At 38.9% G+C, this 20,642-nt stretch overlaps 1 protein-coding gene across 12 annotated transcripts in view; it reads left to right on the top strand.

Annotated features, from left to right (window-relative positions):
• eml1 (EMAP like 1) overlaps positions 1-20,642 on the top strand; it is a 62,473-nt gene that overhangs the window by 25,886 nt on the left and 15,945 nt on the right. For 5 of the 12 annotated variants that reach the window (XM_022672530.2, XM_007237183.3, XM_049463427.1 and 2 more), the window contains exons 2-7: positions 11,255-11,437; positions 12,338-12,391; positions 14,853-14,976; positions 16,798-16,857; positions 19,408-19,542; positions 19,825-19,853. In XM_022672530.2, the coding sequence (XP_022528251.2) occupies positions 11,255-11,437; positions 12,338-12,391; positions 14,853-14,976; positions 16,798-16,857; positions 19,408-19,542; positions 19,825-19,853 (585 nt within the window). The remainder of the gene's footprint in view (positions 1-11,254; positions 11,438-12,337; positions 12,392-14,852; positions 14,977-16,797; positions 16,858-19,407; positions 19,543-19,824; positions 19,854-20,642) is intronic. The other 7 variants (XM_049463428.1, XM_049463433.1, XM_022672529.2 and 4 more) reach the window with 5 other exon arrangements.

Raw genomic sequence — 20,642 nt, forward strand, 5'->3', positions numbered from 1 at the left:
AATCACAACAGTGAGTGGAAATGGAGGAGCTACTGAACACCGTGATGATGTCATGTGACCGAGAAAGCCAAAAAAAAAAACTCACTGATCCTCCTGTTTTTATAATTGCAGTCCGGGTGCAGGAGTTTTATCACTAAAGAGTAGAAGTGTGAAATATTTTACACGGAAACTAAAGAATTAATATTTATCAGTGTGAAAAGCTCACATACTGTAGATACAGGCGAATGTGTGAATGATGACTCTGCAGGAATGGCATTACCCACAGTGCACTGCTGGAGCTGCAGTGAGAGCAGGATGAGTCACGCCAGCCTCTTCCTCCACCCGGCCAAATCTGCTCTCTAACAGCAGCGCCAAGCTTACAGAACACACTGTTCTGATAACCAGTAATATCAACCAAATAAACATTAATATGGTCAGAAATTAGTATTAAATTAGTGCAGTACTCACAGATTTGTAGAGGCCAGCTGTGATTGATCAGCTGTAATCACTATTTTCTCAGAAAAGCTAAATTAAACATGTTAAATATACAGTACTTATCAAAATATTAGACACTCCTTCTCATTAAATGTTTTTATTTATTATTTTTAGTAAAGTGATCTATCAGATTATGAAGGAACACATGAGGTAACTTAAAAACAGTGTTAAACAAACTGTTTGTTAACTTGCAGTTTCTGAGCCTGGAAACTCTGATGAATTTATCCTGTACAACAGAGGAAACTCTTGCTCTTCTATCCCTTCTTTGGGCAGCCTGATGAGTGCCAGTTCCATCATTGTAACGTTTTTTAATGGTCTTTGTGGTGACTGCACTTGAGGATACTTTCAAAGTTGAAAGGTAGTCATTTCAAATGAGAAAATGAGAAAATGTGCAAGATGTACAAAACTGTCATCTTAACAAGAGGTAATACTTTGAAGAATCTAAGATTTAAATCATGTTTTTGTTTGTTTTTTGTTTATTAAATAATTCCATATCTTTTTCTTCATAATTTGGATGACTTTAGTATTAATCTACAGTGCAGAATTTTTTAAACACTGAATTTATTTTTGAAGTGAATCTTAACCATTACATTTGAAGTATGTTTTTCTTTATTATATATACAGCTCTGGAAAAAATAAGAGTGCACTTAAAAATAATAAATTGAGTTTCTTTGATTTTACCAAATTAAAAACCTCTGGAATATAATCAAGAGGAAGATGGATGATCACAAACCATCAAACCACCAAACTGAACTGCTTGAATTTTTGCACCAGGAGTAAAGCAGCATAAAGTTATCCAAAAGCAGTGTGTAAGACTGGTGGAGGAGAACATGATGCCAAGATGCATGAAAAAAACTGTGATTGAAAACCAGAGTTATTCCACCTAATATTGATTATTTCTGAACTGTTTTTGCATTACTTTAGGTCTTGAAAAGAGCAGTTCTTTCAAGTCAGAACAATAATTTGACGAAACTAAATGTCTTTGTGAGAAATAATGGGGGGAAAACACAACTTGTTATTTATTAAAAAATATAAAATATAAAATATGGAACTAAAAAAACTTGCTTAAGATATTAAATAAACTGACCTTCTTTATCTGCATGTTTTTTTGGAAACTTTGTTCATCTTTTAGGCCTATAAAACATAGACAGATATTTATACAGGGTTGCCAATTATAAATGCATCTAAATGTGCTATCCTTTTATCTTCCTAGGTAATTCTGGGCATCAGCTGTACACAAATGAATTATTTATTTTCCTGCACTCTATCCACTACTCTCTCTACTCTCTCCTCAAAATAACATCTGATATATAATTCAGGCTGCTGTTTGAACTCCAGCCAGAGTCAGAGTTACGCTGTTTTCCTCATCAAGGTTACAGAGAACAGGCTGCAGAGTCTGTATTGTATTATAGTGTATATTTAAGGACACGTGGAGGCTCTGGTGCTCTCACTATAGTAGTGCACTCTGGGTTAGGGTTAAGAGTGATGTGATGGTGTGTGTGTGTGTGTGTGTGTGTGAGGTGCTATTTTAAAGTGAACGTGTCTCACTTTACACTGTAGGCCCGGATAAGTTGTATTTACTTAAAAAAATAAAGGGAACTGGTTTCCTTAAAAAAGTTAAGTAATGACCCTAACCCTAGAACATCAAGTTATTACAACTAAAGGGGAAGTTGATTTATTTGTAAGGGAGCCCAGGGGGGGAATCACTACACACTGATGGTGAGTGTCAGAAACACAGAAATTGTTGGACACACCCAGTATGCAAATAGATTGTGACAGAAGCCAATAGAAAAGAAGCTGTTAATGACAAAACAGACTAAACTCAGTTATTATAAGTTGGTTCAACTCAAAGATCTCAGTTTGAATAGTACAGTATCTGTGCTCACAAATGTTTAACTAACTCAAAATAGTTGAGTATTGATTAGAAATATCCAATTTTATATAAAACAGACTTAAATCCTTTGAGTTCAAACAGCGTATGGGTTTATAGTGTGGAGGCGGTTTTGGGTTATTGTGGGTTATAGAGGTCAGTGTTGGTTATTGTGGTCGGTGGGGGTTATTGTGGTTGTTGGGGGGGTTGCTGGGGGATATTTCACTCCCTCGTTCTCTGGTGAGATTTTTCTGAACAAAAGCTTCTTTTATAGGCGCGTTTGAGCAGAAGGATTATTCTAATTGTTTGGAAATATGCTAATTCTTCAGAACAGCACAAACAGCCAGCCCGTATTTTCCCTGCAGCTGCCCGCGGAGCGATTGGTGGCAGGTGTGGTAGATTACAGATTTTGATTCAGTTTTGGAAGCGTTTTCGTGTGTAATGATCTGTTTTGATGTTTTGCGACAGTAAAGAGTAAATGCTGTTTATGCTGAATGGTGTTAAACTGTGCTGCATGACCGCCTGATTATTTGGGCCAAATACAAACGAATAAGCTTTGTGTTCCCTTTAAGACCAGTTCCAGGACCAGTTGTAAGGTTGCAGTGTTGTTGGGATGTGATGGTGGGAATGCTGGGGTTTGGCTTTGCTGGATTTGCTTGATTTTAGAATTCAATGCTGTTAAAAAGTGATTCTTTAATATTTTCTTTTCTCTGTTTCTTCAATACTTGCATTTTAGCCAGATTGTTAGTTGTACTAAAAGCTAGTATACTCATTCTCTTACAAGAATTAAAACAGGCTTGTTGTTATTTTGCTTAAGATATTAAAGAAATCTATTGTCAGGAATGCTGGTGTTTGGCTTTGTTAGACTTGCTTAGCAAAAGAAAAATTCACACTGTTCTCATTTCCAAAGTTACTTAACATATATAGCATGCCACAACACTCTGCTGTTTCTCTCTAGGACTCTGTAGTATTAACATATTGTATGGAGAGAGAGAGACATACGGTCAGTCCTGTGTCACGTCCTGCTCATCAGCTGTAAATCTTCCTTTCAGCACTTTCACCCTCCAATCCCACCCTGTACAACAACACACTCCTTTATTACACTGATCACACTGATCACACCATGCTGCTGGACTGTCACAATGCCCCTGTTCTTTGTTATTGGTGTAAGAGTGTGTGTTAGTGAGTGTGTGTGTGTAAGAGTGTGTGTGTGTGTGTGATGGTGAAAAGTGCACTATAGAGCTCTGTGTCTGGAGCTGGAGAGCAGAGCGAATGCTGTGGTCCTCTTTTCCTCTTCCTCGTTCTCCTCTCCTCCTCTTCAGCATCACGGCTCTCTTTCCCCAGCAGAGATCATGATTCAGCAGAAAGCTCTGGAGCTCCTGTACCCCGGCTTGCGGGCGCCAGGTCTGTTCCTCTACTTTCACTCATTTCTAAAGTGAAAACAGTGATCCAGGCTCTGCTTCTGAAACTGCTATTACAGGGAGAAGTGTGGATGATGCAGCAGCAGCAGCAGGAGGAGAGTAAGATAAGTAAGGAGCGGGATTAGTGAAGGGTTTTTATGAGAGAAACTCAAATTTTTGGGATGTGGTGCTGGGCTGTGGGTGGAGGCAGCCAGTGCTGGGTTCTGGGTGAGTCTAAGAGAGGGATTTCTCTCAGGTGGGAGTGTTGAGAAGGATGGAGGCAAGTCTTGAGACTCCTTATTTCACACAGATCTTGGTTGGAAATATCTTAAGTTTGCTAGTATTGACCCGCACCCTTGATTGGGCAGACAAAAAGAAAAGAGGGGGGCGAACTCAGAGTATTGTGGTGGAGTTCGGGGCAGCTTCGCTGTAAAGCGTGAAGCCGAAGCCCCCCCTCTCACGAGGAGAAACTTGAGAAAAAGAATAAAATTAAAGAAGGAGAAAGATGGGGAGGAGGTGGGTGCGAGGTTGTTCAACGAGCAGGTAGAGAGGAAGTGACGGTTTAAATCGGGAAGGAAGTGGGAGGAGTGAGGGCATGGATCAACTCCCAAAACTAAGCTATAATACATAGCTCCACTAATAGCATCTGTTGATATAGTATAGTATTGATATTTTTTTAAATGAGTGTTTTATCATATCGCCAATAATATCGTTATCGCAAAAATACTCTGAAATATTGTGATATTTAAGGGAAAATGTTGTTGGTGTGGAGCATCTCTAATGGACAGAAGTCAATAATCCAGAATGATCAGTCATGATACTAATAGTAATAATGCACTCCAAATATCTCCATATATCCAGGATTAAAGTAAAATAAATGATACTGTACAGATATAATCTGTATCTAGTAGATATATAAAGGGAAATGAGAACAGTGTGAATTTTTCTTTTGATAAAAACAGTATAAAAGTAGAACCCTGATGTGATAATTAGGGGGGGTGATATGGAAACATATTTCAGAGTATAATATCATAGTTCACTATATTCAGTAAATCCTTAATTCTGTTGCTTCATGGTCTTTTCCTTTCTTCACTTCCTACTGTGATCCTAAAGAACCTGCTCAGCCCCCATCAGCGTCCCCCCCCTCTCCCAGCCAATCATCAGAGAGAGCTGGTGCTGAAGCCCCTGGAGCTTAAGGATAACCAGCGAGCGGAATCGGCTCAGTACGCTCCTAATCCTCCCCCAGACCCGACGCCCAGCTTCCCTCCGCTGCCCCACTGTCTGAACTCCACACCACATAGACAGCGAGGGGGGGTTAATGGTGAACACTGGAGCTGCATCACTGCGGCCTCATTCATTATCAAAGATTATTTTTCAAAGATCTCTCATTATATTCATCTGCTTATTTTGGACCTGCTCCCGCCACATACACATTCCTGCTGCTCCTGTTATTCAATAAATTAATCAATATATTATTATTATTATTATTGTTATTAATAATAATAATTTAACTGATTGAGTACCATCTTTTTTGCACTTAAAATCCTTTAATTGTCAGTAAAGTCACTCCACTGAAGTACAGAGTTATACAGGGGATTCAGTTTAGTTCTCCAGCACCGAGACTGCAGCAGTATTAGCATTAGCTGCTAACCACAGCGATAAGCGCTAGCTCTTTCACTGTTCAGAGGTGAGTAGATCAGACTGTAACCTGCTGCTAACCCCAGCTAGCACTGCTAATGCTAATGCTCCAGCTTTAGTGGAAATCTGGAAAGCTTACTTAAGCTTACTGTAAATAAAAGCAAGAGCTTTACTCACCCAAATAAACAGTTTTCAGGAGATAAATCTGTGTAGATTAACATCCAGTGCTTGTCTGACTCCCCTGTTCCTTATTAGTGTTGCACAATGCAGTTTATAATGTGGGGCACTTTATGTTTAAAATTGGATCAGAAAATGAATGTTCATTGATAGTGCGCCTTATAATCCATATATAACCTTATATCCTTATAGTGTGAAAAATACAGTAGTTGTTTTCCTTCAGTTTTTATTCTGCAGACCTCTAACACTCGCTTGTTCTGGCTGCTAAACTTTCAGGTTCTCTTAATCCCACTTAACCCATTTTTAAAGCACCCATGATCCCGGTTTAATGTTTAACATCGTTTTTCCTTTTCCTTCCTTTTCTCAATCCTCCAGAGAGCTTCAACTCCTCCTGACCCTGATCCCAAACATAAACAGCTAAACTCTACTAAACAATAAGAATAAGAATAAGAATAGGATTAAGAACAGGAGGGTCTTGTTTAGTGAATTGACCTCAGTTTGACCGGAGGACGGGCGGATGCTGCTGCTGTTGTCTGGAGAGTCTTTAAGGATCTCTGGAGGACGTACTGTATGCTCGCGTCTCCTGGGAGCTGTTTAAAAACCTTTTATCCACTTTTCTTTCTCTTTCTCTACCCTCCCCCTCGTCTCCTTCTTCCGTTTCCTGAACTAAAGGTCACACGTGAAGTTCCTGCGCTGATCCTTTACTCGTATTTTTAGCTCCTGATCCCCACTTAACCACCGGCACGCTGCCGTCCTCCATGATTATAGGGCTTTGTTTGCAAACCAGGCTTGTGTAAATCTGCAGTGATGCACTGATGCACTTATTGATCTGCTGGCGGCAATTTAGCTTCATGGATTTTACTATTTTAAAATCAATAGTAATTAATTAGAACCTGAAATCTAAAGATTTTTGATCTGATTAGATTTTGATGATTCAAATCGATATCAATTGGCAAAAGTAGAAAAATCTATAAAAAATAATTTTGATGTATGTGCTCAAATTAAGCAAAATTGGCTAAGCTTATTTTTCAAAGATTTCTTAAATATTTCAAAGTCTTTAAAGTAAGACTTGAATCAAGTAAATGTTCCTGATTTTATATCTTGGAAATAAGATACAATTCCCAGTGGTTAAGGTAATTGTTCCAAAGTAATTTTACACTTACAATATATTACCAAAAAATCCTATCAGAGAAAAGAATAAGATGCATTTCACTGTCTGATTTAAGACCACTTAGCAACACCAGAGCAACCACCTGGGATACCATAGCAACCATATACAGTAGCAATCACACATTCATTTACTATGGATGCAACAGCATTTTGTAAGATTCTGTCCTTAAATTTTAGTCATATATTTAAGCTCATATATATATATAAATATATTGTTAAAATCTCTTGTGAATCCAATAAAGTGTCTCTTCACATGTTTATAGTTTATAGTAAATTTCAGCAGCAGTTCTGGTTTGATACAGAATTTAAAAAATATATAATGAGGTTTAATCCAATCTAAACTCTATAATGTGATAAATTTACTCCAGTTTTGTGCACCATTACATCTAGAGCCTGTAGATTATTGGTCTCACGCTGAGCTCAGTCACGTGATTGGTCACTCTTGCACTGAATCAGTGATGCCTCACGTTTCCTGTCGATTGGCACGGCGTCTCAATCTTGGATTTGTGACCTGAGGCCATAAAAAACAACAAGGTGTGAGAGCACAAGCTGCTGTAATCCGTTTATAGCTCACACGTCCCTGCTCACGTTCACTTTTCCTCACCCTGTTTCACTCTCTGCGTGAGGTGAGTCCGGACTCGGTTTATCAGCTCTGTTGATGCATCCTGTTTGTGCAAACGTCACGTAAAAACCCCTCAGGTGTGCTGAACTTATGGTTTCCTCTTTTATATATATATTAATTTATATATTGTCGTATAATGTCGATATATATTCATTTTGTTAAAACATTCCTGCATGTTTGTCTCTTAAAAGTTTCAAATCATCAAACAAATTTAAGTTTTAGTCAAAGACAACACAAGTAAAAACCAAAAGGCAGTTTTTAAATGAAGGTTTTTATTATTAAGGAAGAAAAAAAATCTAAAAAGATAGACATCATGCCAATATCCGAAGGAATTGCTAAGGCAAACTTGGGTTCTGCAGCAGGACAATGACCCAAAACACACAAGCAAGTCCTCCTCTGATTGGCTGAAGAAAAACAAAGTGAAGACTTTGGAATGGCCTTTGTCCTTTGTACTTCAGAGGGAACAAATCTGACCCAGTAAAGATCAATATTATACCTGTACTAATATTGTACAATTATGAAGAGTGTACCTTTATTGTACCTCTGTTTTTTAGAGTGTGGATATTTTTGAAAACGATGCTCATGTTGATGAAGATATTTTTGAAAACAGATAAAAACCTGTATCTGTTTTTTGCTTTGCAAGGACACAGTCTACACATCCATCATCCATCATCCAGTCCAGTAACAGCGTTCAGCTGCACACAGTTTCTCCTCATTATAGAAGAGCAGGAATCTCTAAGGCCTGGAAATATGAAGACGTCCGCTCCTCTAATCCCCCAAAGCTCCTGAAAGAGCTGCTTTACAGAGATTTCTCTCTGTGGTTCTGGTTGTGAGCGCGGCTCAGATGTTGGGGAGTGTGAGGAGTGAGTCAGCGAGGAGCTCGGCCTCGGCTCCTGAAGATAAAACCTGTTTTATTAATGAGGACGACGAGCCAAGAGGGAGACTTTAAACAGAGTCCGCTCTGCTTTGATAATCCAGCAACATCAGAGCATCACCACCAACATCCCCCACCATCCCTCCATCCCTCCGTCTGCATGAACTCTGTCTGTAGAGGTGAAACAGCACTCAGAGCTTTTTAAAAGGACAGGAAAACAGGATTTCTAGAGACTGAGATAAAGAGCAGCAGATCTCAGATCATAGTTAGAGTCTGCTTTACTAAAACTAGAACTAAAGCACTAAGTCAGTGAGTTGATTCAGCTGATTGGACTGGCTGTTTTTACCTGACAGTAAGAGATACTATAGAATTAAATGTTCTATTTATTATTTATTTATTAGATTTATTAGAGTTAAATAATATTTGCTGAACTCAGTATTAACCATTATGTTTTCCTGTCTTGTGTTTCCTCAAGAGCACATGGTCTTGTTTAGTTATTGTCCTCTCTCTGCCCTAGCCCCGCTTGTCTTCTTTGTAACCCCGCCCCCTGGTTACTTTCTCCAGGTGTTTCTTGTCTGTGCCTGTGTATAAATTCCCCTTGGGTTCCTTTGTTCTCTGGTGTGCTTTTTGAGTTTGAGCCTCTGAATCTATGTGAGCTTTAGTCTCTGTATTTTGACCCTGTTCTAGTGACCCAGTCTATTGTTTGATTCTTAGTCCTGCACTTTTGTGTCAGTTTAGTTTCAGGTATAAATAAATATAAATATTAGTCCTTTGTTTTATAATCTTTGTTTCTTTAGCCTTAGTGTTTGGTTTACTGCCCTAATGTTTGTTCTCCGTCTGTTTTTATAACTCCGAGCTGTATATAATAGGAAATGAGAACAGTGTGAATTTTTCTTTGGATAAAAACAGTAAAAAAGTAGAACCCTGATGTGATAATTATGGGTGAGTGATATGGCGCCATATTTCAGGGTATAATATTGTTCACAAATCATTTATATTTAATATGTTGGTGATATTATTGCGTACAATGCATTACGATATAATAAAACACCTCTAGTGTTTCAGGGAAAAGATAAAGAAATGGAAATGAAGCAGTTTGAGAGATATCTGGATGGAGACAGTCTTCTATTGTACTTGTTATTAGTACCATGTCTCCAGTGGCTTCAGACAGATAAAAAGCGTCTTTGTGCTCTCAGAGAAACACAGAGAACCAATCTGCTTAAAGACGCTGGAACTGAAAGTGATAGATTCACTCATTTCTTAAACGGGAAAGATTCAATCAAAGTTTTATTGCATCATCAAAAAAGGCCATTACTTACTTCAGAAGAGGAATAAAAGCCTTTGTCTTTCCTGAATCCGTTTATTCTGCGCTGAATCGTCTCTTCAGAAACGCTGCAGTAATTAATCTGCTCTTCCCTTTGTGCACCGTTTCCCACAATGCTTTGCATTACTTACATTATTAGCGCTCGCGGCGTGCTCAGGATTAGCCCCTTAGAATGAACTCATACACTGCTTTAGAAATTTGAGCAAACTCAATACAGAAAATACAGAAAAATAGAACTAGAAACACAATTGTTTTATTTTTTTAAGGCAAAAAGCAAAGAGAGGTAGTTAAATTAAATGATGTGTTCACCTTGTGCATAATGCACCCACCACCATGCTTAACAGATGGTAAAGTGTGCCTAGAGCTGTAAATGTAATTGTTCAATTATAACTGTGTAGATAAACCCAATGACCTCAGTAGACGCACGTATCAGTATCTGTATATTAAGACGTCCCAGTTTTTTCATCATTTTTATTCTGATCTTTTATTCTGTGAATGAAGTGATCTGAATATGACTGTGCAGACTGATAAATTTACATATCATTAGCATTTCACAGAGCATTAAAATCAGTGTCTGTGCTCCGTCAGGCGCTCCCGGACGGAATAATGATGATACGACTCATTTACTGCCTTTCATCATGTTTTTATATCTTTCACATTTAACATTTTGGCTCTTTGGCTTTTTTAACATCATCATTATTCTTCTGTCGTTCATTTAATCACTGAAATCTCACCTACTGAGAGCTTCAGCGTTTATTATAATTACTGTAATGAGGGATTTTCAGCATGAAGCTGATCACAAACAACCGCAATCAACACAAACCCAACCTGAGGAGCAGAATAAATCAGGTTTAACACGGAGAAAGTTATTAAAGTTACGTTTCTTGAACTGAAAACTGGCCTAATTATTAATGCTACACAATAAATCGTTTCAGCATCGCATCACAATATTCACACGCACACTGCGAGTCAGCGATGATATACAAAGGCTAGACTCAGCCAAGCTAACTTACACACTTTTTACATTAAAAAAAAAATATTGGAAGACAAAATTAGGATTATTTTAAGAAATAATGAATTCTGCTTTTATTTGAGTAACTGTCTCTAGTGTAAAAGTGCTTTATGCACATACTCTCCTTTTTATATTATGTGTATTAATCTTGTTTCTATTTATATTTCATTCATACTAGATTTTATTCTTATCTTATTCTTATCTAGCTCTTGGGTGCAACGGGACCGTGAGAATATATAAGGATTTCTACTGGATTTTGGAGCTTTGCTGTGAGGATTTGATTGCATTAAGATGAGATAAGACAGTAGATAAGGTTTTTCCTTATTGTTTAAGAGCTTGTGAGTTTCTAATATATCTATTAAGCTGGTATCTCTAGGCATCCTGTACCTTCTACCTGAATGGAGGAGTTGGTATGTTGTGGTCCTGATGAGTGCCAGTTTCATCATTATAATGTTTTAATGGTCTTTGCGGTGACTGACCTTCATTTTTCTCAAAGTATTTTATTTCTTTATTTAGTTGAGTAGTTGTTTCTTTCTTCTCATAACCTGGATTCGAACATTACTGAAATATTCACTATTCACTGTATACCTGTAACTCTACCTCTTCACTACTTTACTTTAACTGATGCTCTTAAACTTTATATTAAGAGACAAGAAATCTATATATGTGTGTGTGTGTATTTGTATTTTCTAGATGACAGTGCTTCAGCAGCGAGCAGTATGGAGGTGACGGATCGTATCGCCTCTCTGGAGCAGAGAGTTCAGATGCAGGAGGACGAGATCCAGCTGCTGAAATCTGCTCTCGCCGACGTGGTGAGAAGACTCAACATCTCTGAGGAGCAGCAAGCCCTGCTCAACAGGAAGGGACCAACCAAAGGTATTAAACACACACACACACACTCACACACTCACACAAACACTCATTACTGACTAATATTACTGAGAACCATAAATCATACTAGACTTTTAGTTTTTTCAGGTGTTGCTAGTGATTTTATTAGTTATCTATTAGTGTTAAGCAGTTTACAATACTCTCGGTACTGACACGCCCCCAACTAGGAAACTTAGGACTTATCTAAAAATCTGAGTTTCCTACTATAAGTATAAATATAAGTTTGTGGTGGCGTTCATGTGCTCTCATCTCATAAATACAGTATTTTCAACACAACCTGAAGGCAGCGGTAACTTAACACGGTAAGAACAAAATGTACTAGTAGCAGCAGAATAAATGCTTTTGAAACACTACTTATTACTGTGATTTTAATCCAGAATTAATTTGTAGTGTTTCTCCCAATGAAATGAATAGTTGGTCCGTGTTCTTTAAGCACTGATAAAATCCACAATATGTTCAGAAAAGTCAGAAGTTGTTTATCATGACTCAACCCAACATTATGTCGTGTTTTCCATGTTGTGCAGCTCCAGCATTCAAACAGTCAGACTAAATAAAAACTAAAATTTCCACTCTTTCTCACCCAATTGGACACACAGTCTGTATGAATCTGTGATTTTATATCAGAAGCAGCGTTTGTTGATGTTAGTGTTGATTTATGTCTTTTATCGAGTGTTTATTTTAATCTGTCAGCTTTACAGAGCAGAAACAGACCCGTATAAAGCAGACTGTGTTTTATCAGACTGTGTTTTATCAGACTCTGCGTCTCTCTGACTTTTCTCAGGGCTCTTTTTTAACGTTTCTGATCACGTTTTAGCCGCGTTTCTCCTGCTTCACTTTTCTCCTCCTCTCCTCTTTCCTCCCTCGTTCTGCTCTGAGTTCTAAAAGAACCAGCAGGGATGAGGAAATCTGCCTCTGCAGACGGCAGTGGTGGGAAGACAGGTAGGCGGAGTGTGTGTTACAAACACTGAGCACCACGGCTTTCACAACACTGCAGCTGAAAACACACACAGAGCACGAGCACCGAGAGAGAGAGCAGGGTTATATATCTGTTATATAACTGTTCTCTCTATTATCGTTTATTTGCATGACTGTCTGCTTTAATAAAAGGTTCTTTTACTCAGATTCTGTTTGAACTTCAGTGTGATTAAATTTGATCTCAGTAAAAAGGTTATTCCAACTATCAATATTTGGACTGGATGAGATTAGATGGATGGATGGATGGATGGATGGAGAGGTAGGTTGATGCGTGGGTGGGATAGGTAGGTGGATGGATGGATGGATGGATGGATGGATGGATGGATGGAGAGGTAGGTTGATGCGTGGGTGGGATAGGTAGGTGGATGGATGGATGGATGGATGGATGGGTGGAGTGATGGATGGATGGGTGGGTGGGTGGATAGATTTTCAGATTTCCAATCACATGATCAATTCAGGGAAATTACTATTAAATATAATGAATTCAGTAGTTTTCACACTACACAGGATATTATAAAGCTTTGGTTAAATGATTAAAAGCATTATTTTGGTCTGATAATGGTTAATAAATGATCTTTGGTTTAATATTGTGAATAAAGCAGCGTCTGTGTGTTTTTAATGATCTGTTGGTGTTGAGCTGGTGTTGATTAACGCTGGTCTTCAGTCCAGCAGAGCTGAGGAGGGTAATTGGGGGTAACTCTGAAAGTTTAGATTAGAAGCAGACTGGCGCGCTTTTGATATCAAACACTGTTTAATTAGCCAGGCTACAAGAGCGGGCGCGAGAGCGGGCACTGCCAGTCTCTTCACCCACTGAGAGGAAAACATGTTGAGGTGCAGACAAGAATAATGATGTTATCTGATTAATAATCTGTTTGTTAACTAACTTGTGCCTCTTATTTCCAAACTGGCACAAGTTAAATAACTAATTAGCCAGCTGCATTAGCTAGCTGTTTAAGCAAATGCATGATTTCCATGTAGCTTTATGCTTTTATTCTTTATTGGAATGAATAAGGTGCAAAAGTCTGTGCACCCAACAACTTCCCAAGAAATGTGGAAATCTAAGCACTTTACTCACCAAATAACTTCATTTGACTATAAAAAAAATACCCCCACCTCCACCAATTAGAATAAAAACATGGCGACACCCCTGTTCCTTACTAGTGTCGCATAGTATGCCTTAAAATTCAGTGCACCTTATAGAGTGAAAAATGCGGTAAAGTAAAAAGTAGGGAGTTCACTCTAGGTTTAAAGATTGAGACTGTACCTGAATCCTAAACATTTTGGCTCTTCCTCCCTGCTAAAGTTCTTCAGGAAACACCATAGCAACCAACTAGCAACACCATTGCAGCCCCCTAGAAACACTGTAGCATGCATCTGGGATAACATAGTAACTATGCTGAAACCACCTACAAATCACTAAACAACTCCAAGCAGTTACTTCGTAGCAACTACTACCATAGCAACCACTACCATAGCAACCACTACCATAGCAACCACTTAATGAAAACAGCACTTTCTCTAGGAATTGCACTTTTCTAGTCAGTTCTGTTTTTGATTTATAGACGTACGTTTCTCACGCGTCTGTTTGTGCGTGTGCTGAGTGTTCACAGCGTGAGTCACGTCTGCTTTGCCTCCTCATGATTCATGACATTCCAACTCTACTGAGAGTGTGAGAGCTTTCTGTTCTTTCTCTCTGTCACTCTTACTCTCACTCTTTTCTCTCTCTCTCTCTCTCTCTCTGTATTTTGCTGTGTCTTTCAGTCTCTGTGTCTCTTTCACCTCGTTCTGCAGTTTCTCTCTGTAAGAAAGTGATGCCGGTTGCCGTTCTTATTCTCGGAGAGAGAATCACAGAGAGCTCAGGCGACTCTGCAGAGATGAATATTTAACAGGGCAGATCTGCAGCGTAATATAAATAAAGATTTCAGCTCCTAAAAAGGATCAAAGGGAGGATCTGCATCCAGCCCTCCCAAACTCTGGCCATGAACTATTAAGGAAATCATTCCTGGATCATTATATTAACATCATTCCACATTGAGCCCGTCACAATAATCACATTATCGACTATCGTGCAAAAAAATAAACAGACATTACCCGAATAATATTTGATAATCGTGAAATCGTCTAGGCCAGGGGTCGGCTATAAGTGCATTAATGCATTAAATCATCTGGCCTGTGAGCTTTTGTTTATATTCCTCCCCTGTCTCTCTCTCTCTCTCTCTCTGTCGCTCAGCGTGACTTTAGTTTCTTTAATCTTCTTATAAGGGCGTTTTTTCCCAGATGTGTCCCAATTTACTAGCTCCTTTGAGGTTTTTTAGCCTAATTATGTCAAATGATCACACAGTTTGTAATGAAAGAACAGTATCAGCTTGTTGTTTATCTTAAACTTTAACAGCTTCTCTCTTGTCTTTTGTCTCTTGTCTCACAGCCAGGCCGATGATCGCAGCCCTTCCTCTGAGGCCCACCGTCAACAACGGCACCGTCCTACCAAAGAAAACCCTGCCGTCTCCCTCCGGTTCCAAGAAGGACAACAATACACCAGCGACCAAGAGGTGAGGCACTGCGGCACAGATTACTCATTTAATACACTTTTTAAAATACATTTAGATAATTTTTTCCCCCAAAATTAGCTAGGCCAATTGTCTCACTTATTTATCTGCTACTATTTAGCTGTATATCCCCCCTATCACTAGTGTACCCCCCCAACACCATGAGGGTTAAGAAGACTAGCACACGCCTCCTCTGATACATTTTTTTTAAACTTCTGCTGCTGATGCAGCATTGCCAAATAGCATCACAGCGCTAACGCTCGGAGGAAAGTGCAGCTACTCGGTTCTGATACATCAGCTCACAGATGCAGCCTTGTGCTGATCCACATCACCCTAGGAGTGATGAGGAGAAATAGAGAGGGCCATCTACTGTACTGTACCCACCCAGAGAGAGCAAGGCCAACTGATGACAAACTGCATGACTGACTGGGATTTGAACCAGCGATCTTCTGATCATAGTGACAGGGCTTTTTAAACCTAAACTTAATTATTTAATTTGCTAAATTTGCTCAGTTTACTTAACTCTGTGATTTATATTCCAGTATGAATATATTCCTCTCAGAAATCAGCAGATTATGTTCTGGGTTTTGGTCTTTATTTATCATGTGTAACAGACCAGCTCTCCCCACAAACAATAAAATTAACATATCGTTCAGATTGTTCAGATTAATCTCAGCGTTTCTGTCTGTAGTTCTTTACTCTGCGCTGCTGCTCAGTGTTATAAATGTCAGCGAGTCTCAGGACAGAGAGAACATAATCTCCCACTGTCGCTCGATTCCACCGAGACGCATCCTGACATTCCTCTCCACTGCAGCGCCGCCACCGGCGTGGTGATGTCCGTCTCCGAGCCGCGGCGTCCTGATGCACTGTAGGAAAAAAACGAGTGGGGGGGAAGAGATGAGGTGATCAATCTTCCCTCCGTCACACAAACTAAATACCGGCCTCTCCTTCAGTCTCTGTTACACATGGAGCTCATTTATGATAGAGTAGTGGTGGATGGATGGATGGATGGATGGATGGATGAATGATGAATGATGGAATGGTGTGTATTCAGTGCATATGTGCTGCATTCAATAGAATAGCTTTCAATATGTGCACAATTAAAAATAGATATTTGTATGAAACAATGAATTTTGTGTCTTCCCTGTAAAAAACTTTTAGACTACTCTTACCGTCCCCTCTGTTATTTACTTTTATCTCAGCAGAGCAGATTATTGACCCACATCACTTTCTTATTCAGAGACTCTTATTATGTAGTGACTCGGATCTGATGGGGATTAGTGAACAGTGAACATGGTGTTTACCGTTGTGCTCAGAGAGCAGACATCAATTTGCTTTGCATGTTTGAACAGTCGTGCAGGACTCCTCAGCAGACGTGTGTGTGTGTGTGTGTGTGTGGGTGTGTGTGTGTGTTAGTGTGTGTGTGGGTGTGGGTGTGTCCTGCGTGGTACATCACCCCTTTCAATATTCTGCATTATGTGAAGTTAATGATTTAAAAAGTGACGTTAGCTGCTGATAAGAGAACATCTGCTACAGGATTAAAATCTACAAAAGCTTCTTCTATAAAACAGCTTTATTATTATATTAAATAAAAACTGATGCCAATCGTTTTCTATAAAAGAACTTTATAATTATATGAAATAAAATCTGGTGCACTCCTGGTGGTCAGTGGTGAACGTGAGGGCTGTGTTTCTCTCCTCTTCATCTCTTTCACTCATTTCTTTTAAATGTCTTTGTGTCCTCTGTCTCGTTCTTGTCTCATGGTGATTCTGTTCTGTCCCCTCCTCGTCTCTTTGTCCTCTGTGTTGCATGCTCTCTGTCCAGTATGTCCAGTGTGTCCAGTCTGTCCAGCTCATCCAGGTATCTTCTCAGACCGCCCTTCAGGTGAGAGTGTTTTCACAATTCTGAGGATTTATCAGATACTATATAATCATTTTCAGTGCCCTGGCTTCAGTATTAAAATCACTTTTAAAATGATGAGATCGAAGTCGTAATATTACGAGTTTCAAGCTGTAATATTATGAGATTAAATGTATAGTATTATATATAAAAAGAAAGTCAAAGATAATGTTTCAAGAATAAATTTGTAAAATATCAAAATTAAGGTTGTAATAATTTGACATTAAATTTATAATATTACGAGAATAAAGTCGTAATATTTTGAGAATAAAGTACTAAAATTATGAGATTAAGATTGTAATACTCAGAGATTAAGGTTGTAATATTACGAGAGAATAAAGTCGTAGTATTTTGAGGGTAGTTCTAACTGCGTGGTCTGCCGTTTAAGAGCGGAGCACTGAGGGAGGTAAAAGAAGAATTTCCAGCTCATGATCTGTTACAGGGCTGCTGTGATTACCATCAGTTATCTACAGTTTTAACCTGCTGGTTATTAATGCTCTAGTCTTTCATAAAATAATAAATACAGTCCATTTCAGTCATAAATAAAGGAAATAAACCTTTGAAACTGATGAAGGATGACTGTCTGTGTGTAACTGCAGTAAGCATTTAAGGTGGAAGTGAAATGTAAATAAGATTTTTTTATTTGCCATTTTTAAGCAATAAATATTTATATGATTTTTTCAATTTCGATTGTCAATTAAATACCAAATGAACGAATTATATGCAGATTGTTCTGACTATATTTTACACTCTCAGTATTAATTTAATGCTAACAGTGTTTATTTAACTCAATGGTAAATTTACTGTGTGCTAAAGCTAAACATTTCTAAAAGAAAAGTCAGTATTCATCACTCTTTTAAAACAGTATTCAGGATTCTCATGTTGGCGCTCTCTGGTTGGTGGATTCTTTAAGATTGCTCAGGAAATATCCAGTCCAGTCGGGGAACTGAACATTCTTTGGCCCCGGCACAAAGCCCCATAGTTTCCATTGTCCTCCGTCTGTTTCAAGTCTCCTGCTCCTTTATTTCACCAGGACTTTTCCCACCCGGACTGAAGTGAACTATAGTGAACTGGAGAGTAGTGTGTAGATTAACTCTGAAGCCCCTCCAGCTCAACGTTATTAACAAAGTTCCTCTTCAGCCTCTTCAAACATCCTGCAGCTTCCTCCACACAGGATAACATCAGCAGCCAATAGCAGCCCTGAAAACACTTTGTTCATGCAGCTTAGATTAAACCAGAGCCTGGCAGCCAATAGACTGCTGATAGGACCTTTTCTTTTGTTCGGGCGTTTGAAAGGACAGGCCGTCTACATTCAGCTCTGCCTCCTCCTAAAGCATCACAGATCTGATCACGAGAGCATCACGAGAAAAACTGATAAAAACACACTTTTCCCTCCAGCCGCCGGGTCCAGCATGTGTTTCCAGATGCTCTGTGGGAGATATAAAAAATAAACAGAGAGTTTTATAGCTGCTGGTTGTGGTGGTGATGTTGGCGTATGCAGGGAGGCTGTGTTATTAGTATTATCTCTCTCCAGCACCATTTCCTTTTCTCTTTCCTTTTCTATGAATAAATGTTTATACACATGTACAGCACAGGTTCCTGACTGAAGAGTGGATTAAGTACAGTTTAGTGATCGGCACTGAGAAATTTAGAAAAAGTTTAAAGTACAGGATGGGTCAAAAGTCTGTTATTTAAGAAATTAAATAAAAGGAAACATATCATATATAAAATATCATATTTCAAATACCACAGCAAGTACTGGGAAATGAAATGAAGGGGGCTATCTTTTAGACTTTGTCCAGAAACCCCAAAAGTTACTACATTTCCTTACTACAGTATTATTCACACTACAAGGTACATTATGCACCTCTAGTAAGGAACAGGGATGTTGCCATGTTTTTCTTCTAATTCAGACCTGTAAAGCTAAGCTAAGTTAACAAAACAGTAATTCCTAAAAACAACAACAACGAGTGCTGGATGTTAATCTACACATATTTCCCTCCTGAAAACTGTTTAATCGGGTGAGTAAAGTATTCTGAACTTATTTACATTAAGGCTGGGTGCAGCAGCATTAGCATTAGCAGCTAGCTGCGCTACACTGAGGAACCCTGAATGTTCCGGTAAACCAGGGTAATATAAACTAGTGGTACGTCCCACGTAGTTTGTTATCGCGGTAAACACACAGAATACAGTCTAATATACTCACCTCTGAACGGTGAAAGAGCTAGCGCTGAGCACAGTTAGCGGCTAATGGTAACGCTAATGCTGCTTCAGTCTCTGTGCTGGAGAAACTTCACTGAAACTCCTGTATAACTCTGTACTTCAGTGGAGTGTCTTTACTGCTCCTTAATACCTGACTGATAGAATTTATACATAAGGAGCACCGGATTATAAGGAGAACTGATGATTTCTGGGAAAATTAAAGGATTTTAAGTGCAGCTTTATAGTGTGAAAAATATGGTAATCCTCATTCTCCAGGATATATTTTGCTCAAATTGTTCATATTTTTTATCTTTCTCTCCTCTTCTTCTTCAGCACTGTGAAAAGAACGAGTTCCTCAGAGCAGGTTGGGCCCACCAGCAGGAAAGACAGCGCAGGAGACGCCAAAAACAACCGGACTCGAACCGGATCCACCGGGAGCAACTCCAGCAGCAAGAGATCCAGTGAAAGGTGCAGAACATCACAGATACGATTCATATCTCATTAACGTATTTTTACACTATATTACACGGAGTATTACGCAACTCTTGTAAGGAAAAGTGGTGTCGCCATGTATAGTATATATATATATATATATATATTTAGTATAATCAGTTAAACAATATATCTCAGTATATCATATTGGGGGTGGAAAGGCCTTTACCATTAAACCCTAACACACACACACTCATATAGCTGACTCACACTGGCTGATACGTGTTTCTGACGCGATGCTTCTCTCTCCTGCTGCAGTAAACAGAGGGAGCCTGTGTTCAGCGCTGGTGAGTAAAGTGATGCAGAGATTTATTATTATTATTACAGGACGAGGCTGGACGAGCTCAAACTTCTCAAACATCTCTGTTTTTATTTTCTGTTGATCAATAATTAAAGATGATCAGAGCTGGAGTATAGACTGACCCTTACGATTACAGGATTACAGGATCAGGACAGATGATGCTCCGGGTCACACATGTTTTAACTTGTTTTATATTTTTAATGATCTGCGGTTGAGTTGAGTTTAGAGAGAGGAGGGAGGTGTTATTAATGCAGCGCTGTGCTCTCTGTGCTCTCTGTGAATCAACTCTTCCACTGTTTAATATAAAAAAGTGAAACGAGGGACTGAGCATTACAGCCTTACAGTTCCCCTCCTCCTCCTCCAGCCTCGACCCATAAACACTCACTACCAGCTGTAGCCAGACCGTCATACTGCTGTGTGTGTGTGAGTGTGTGTGTGTGTGAGTGTGTGTGTGTGTGTGTGTGTGTGTGTGTGTGTGTGTGTGTGTGTGTTGGGGAATGTAGTAATTCATCCAGCCAGCTAGTAACAACCAATCCATCATCAGTAACCCGTTTCCTCCATCCATTAACTGCTACATGCTTTTTACTTTTTTTACTTTTTTCACTCGTTCTGTTTGTGCTTTTATTTTGACTTCTGTTTCTTTTCTGTGACTTTAGCACTTCCTGGGCTTTATGAGTATAAAGCAAAAATTATTCATAATTGTGCACCTTCAAAGTTCAGCTAGCAGAAATCTTTCTGTTTATGACAGAATTAACATAAATATAAATATTACACC

Source organism: Astyanax mexicanus, chromosome 14 (assembly GCF_023375975.1).
Source record: "Astyanax mexicanus isolate ESR-SI-001 chromosome 14, AstMex3_surface, whole genome shotgun sequence".
Taxonomy (NCBI): domain Eukaryota; kingdom Metazoa; phylum Chordata; class Actinopteri; order Characiformes; family Acestrorhamphidae; genus Astyanax; species Astyanax mexicanus.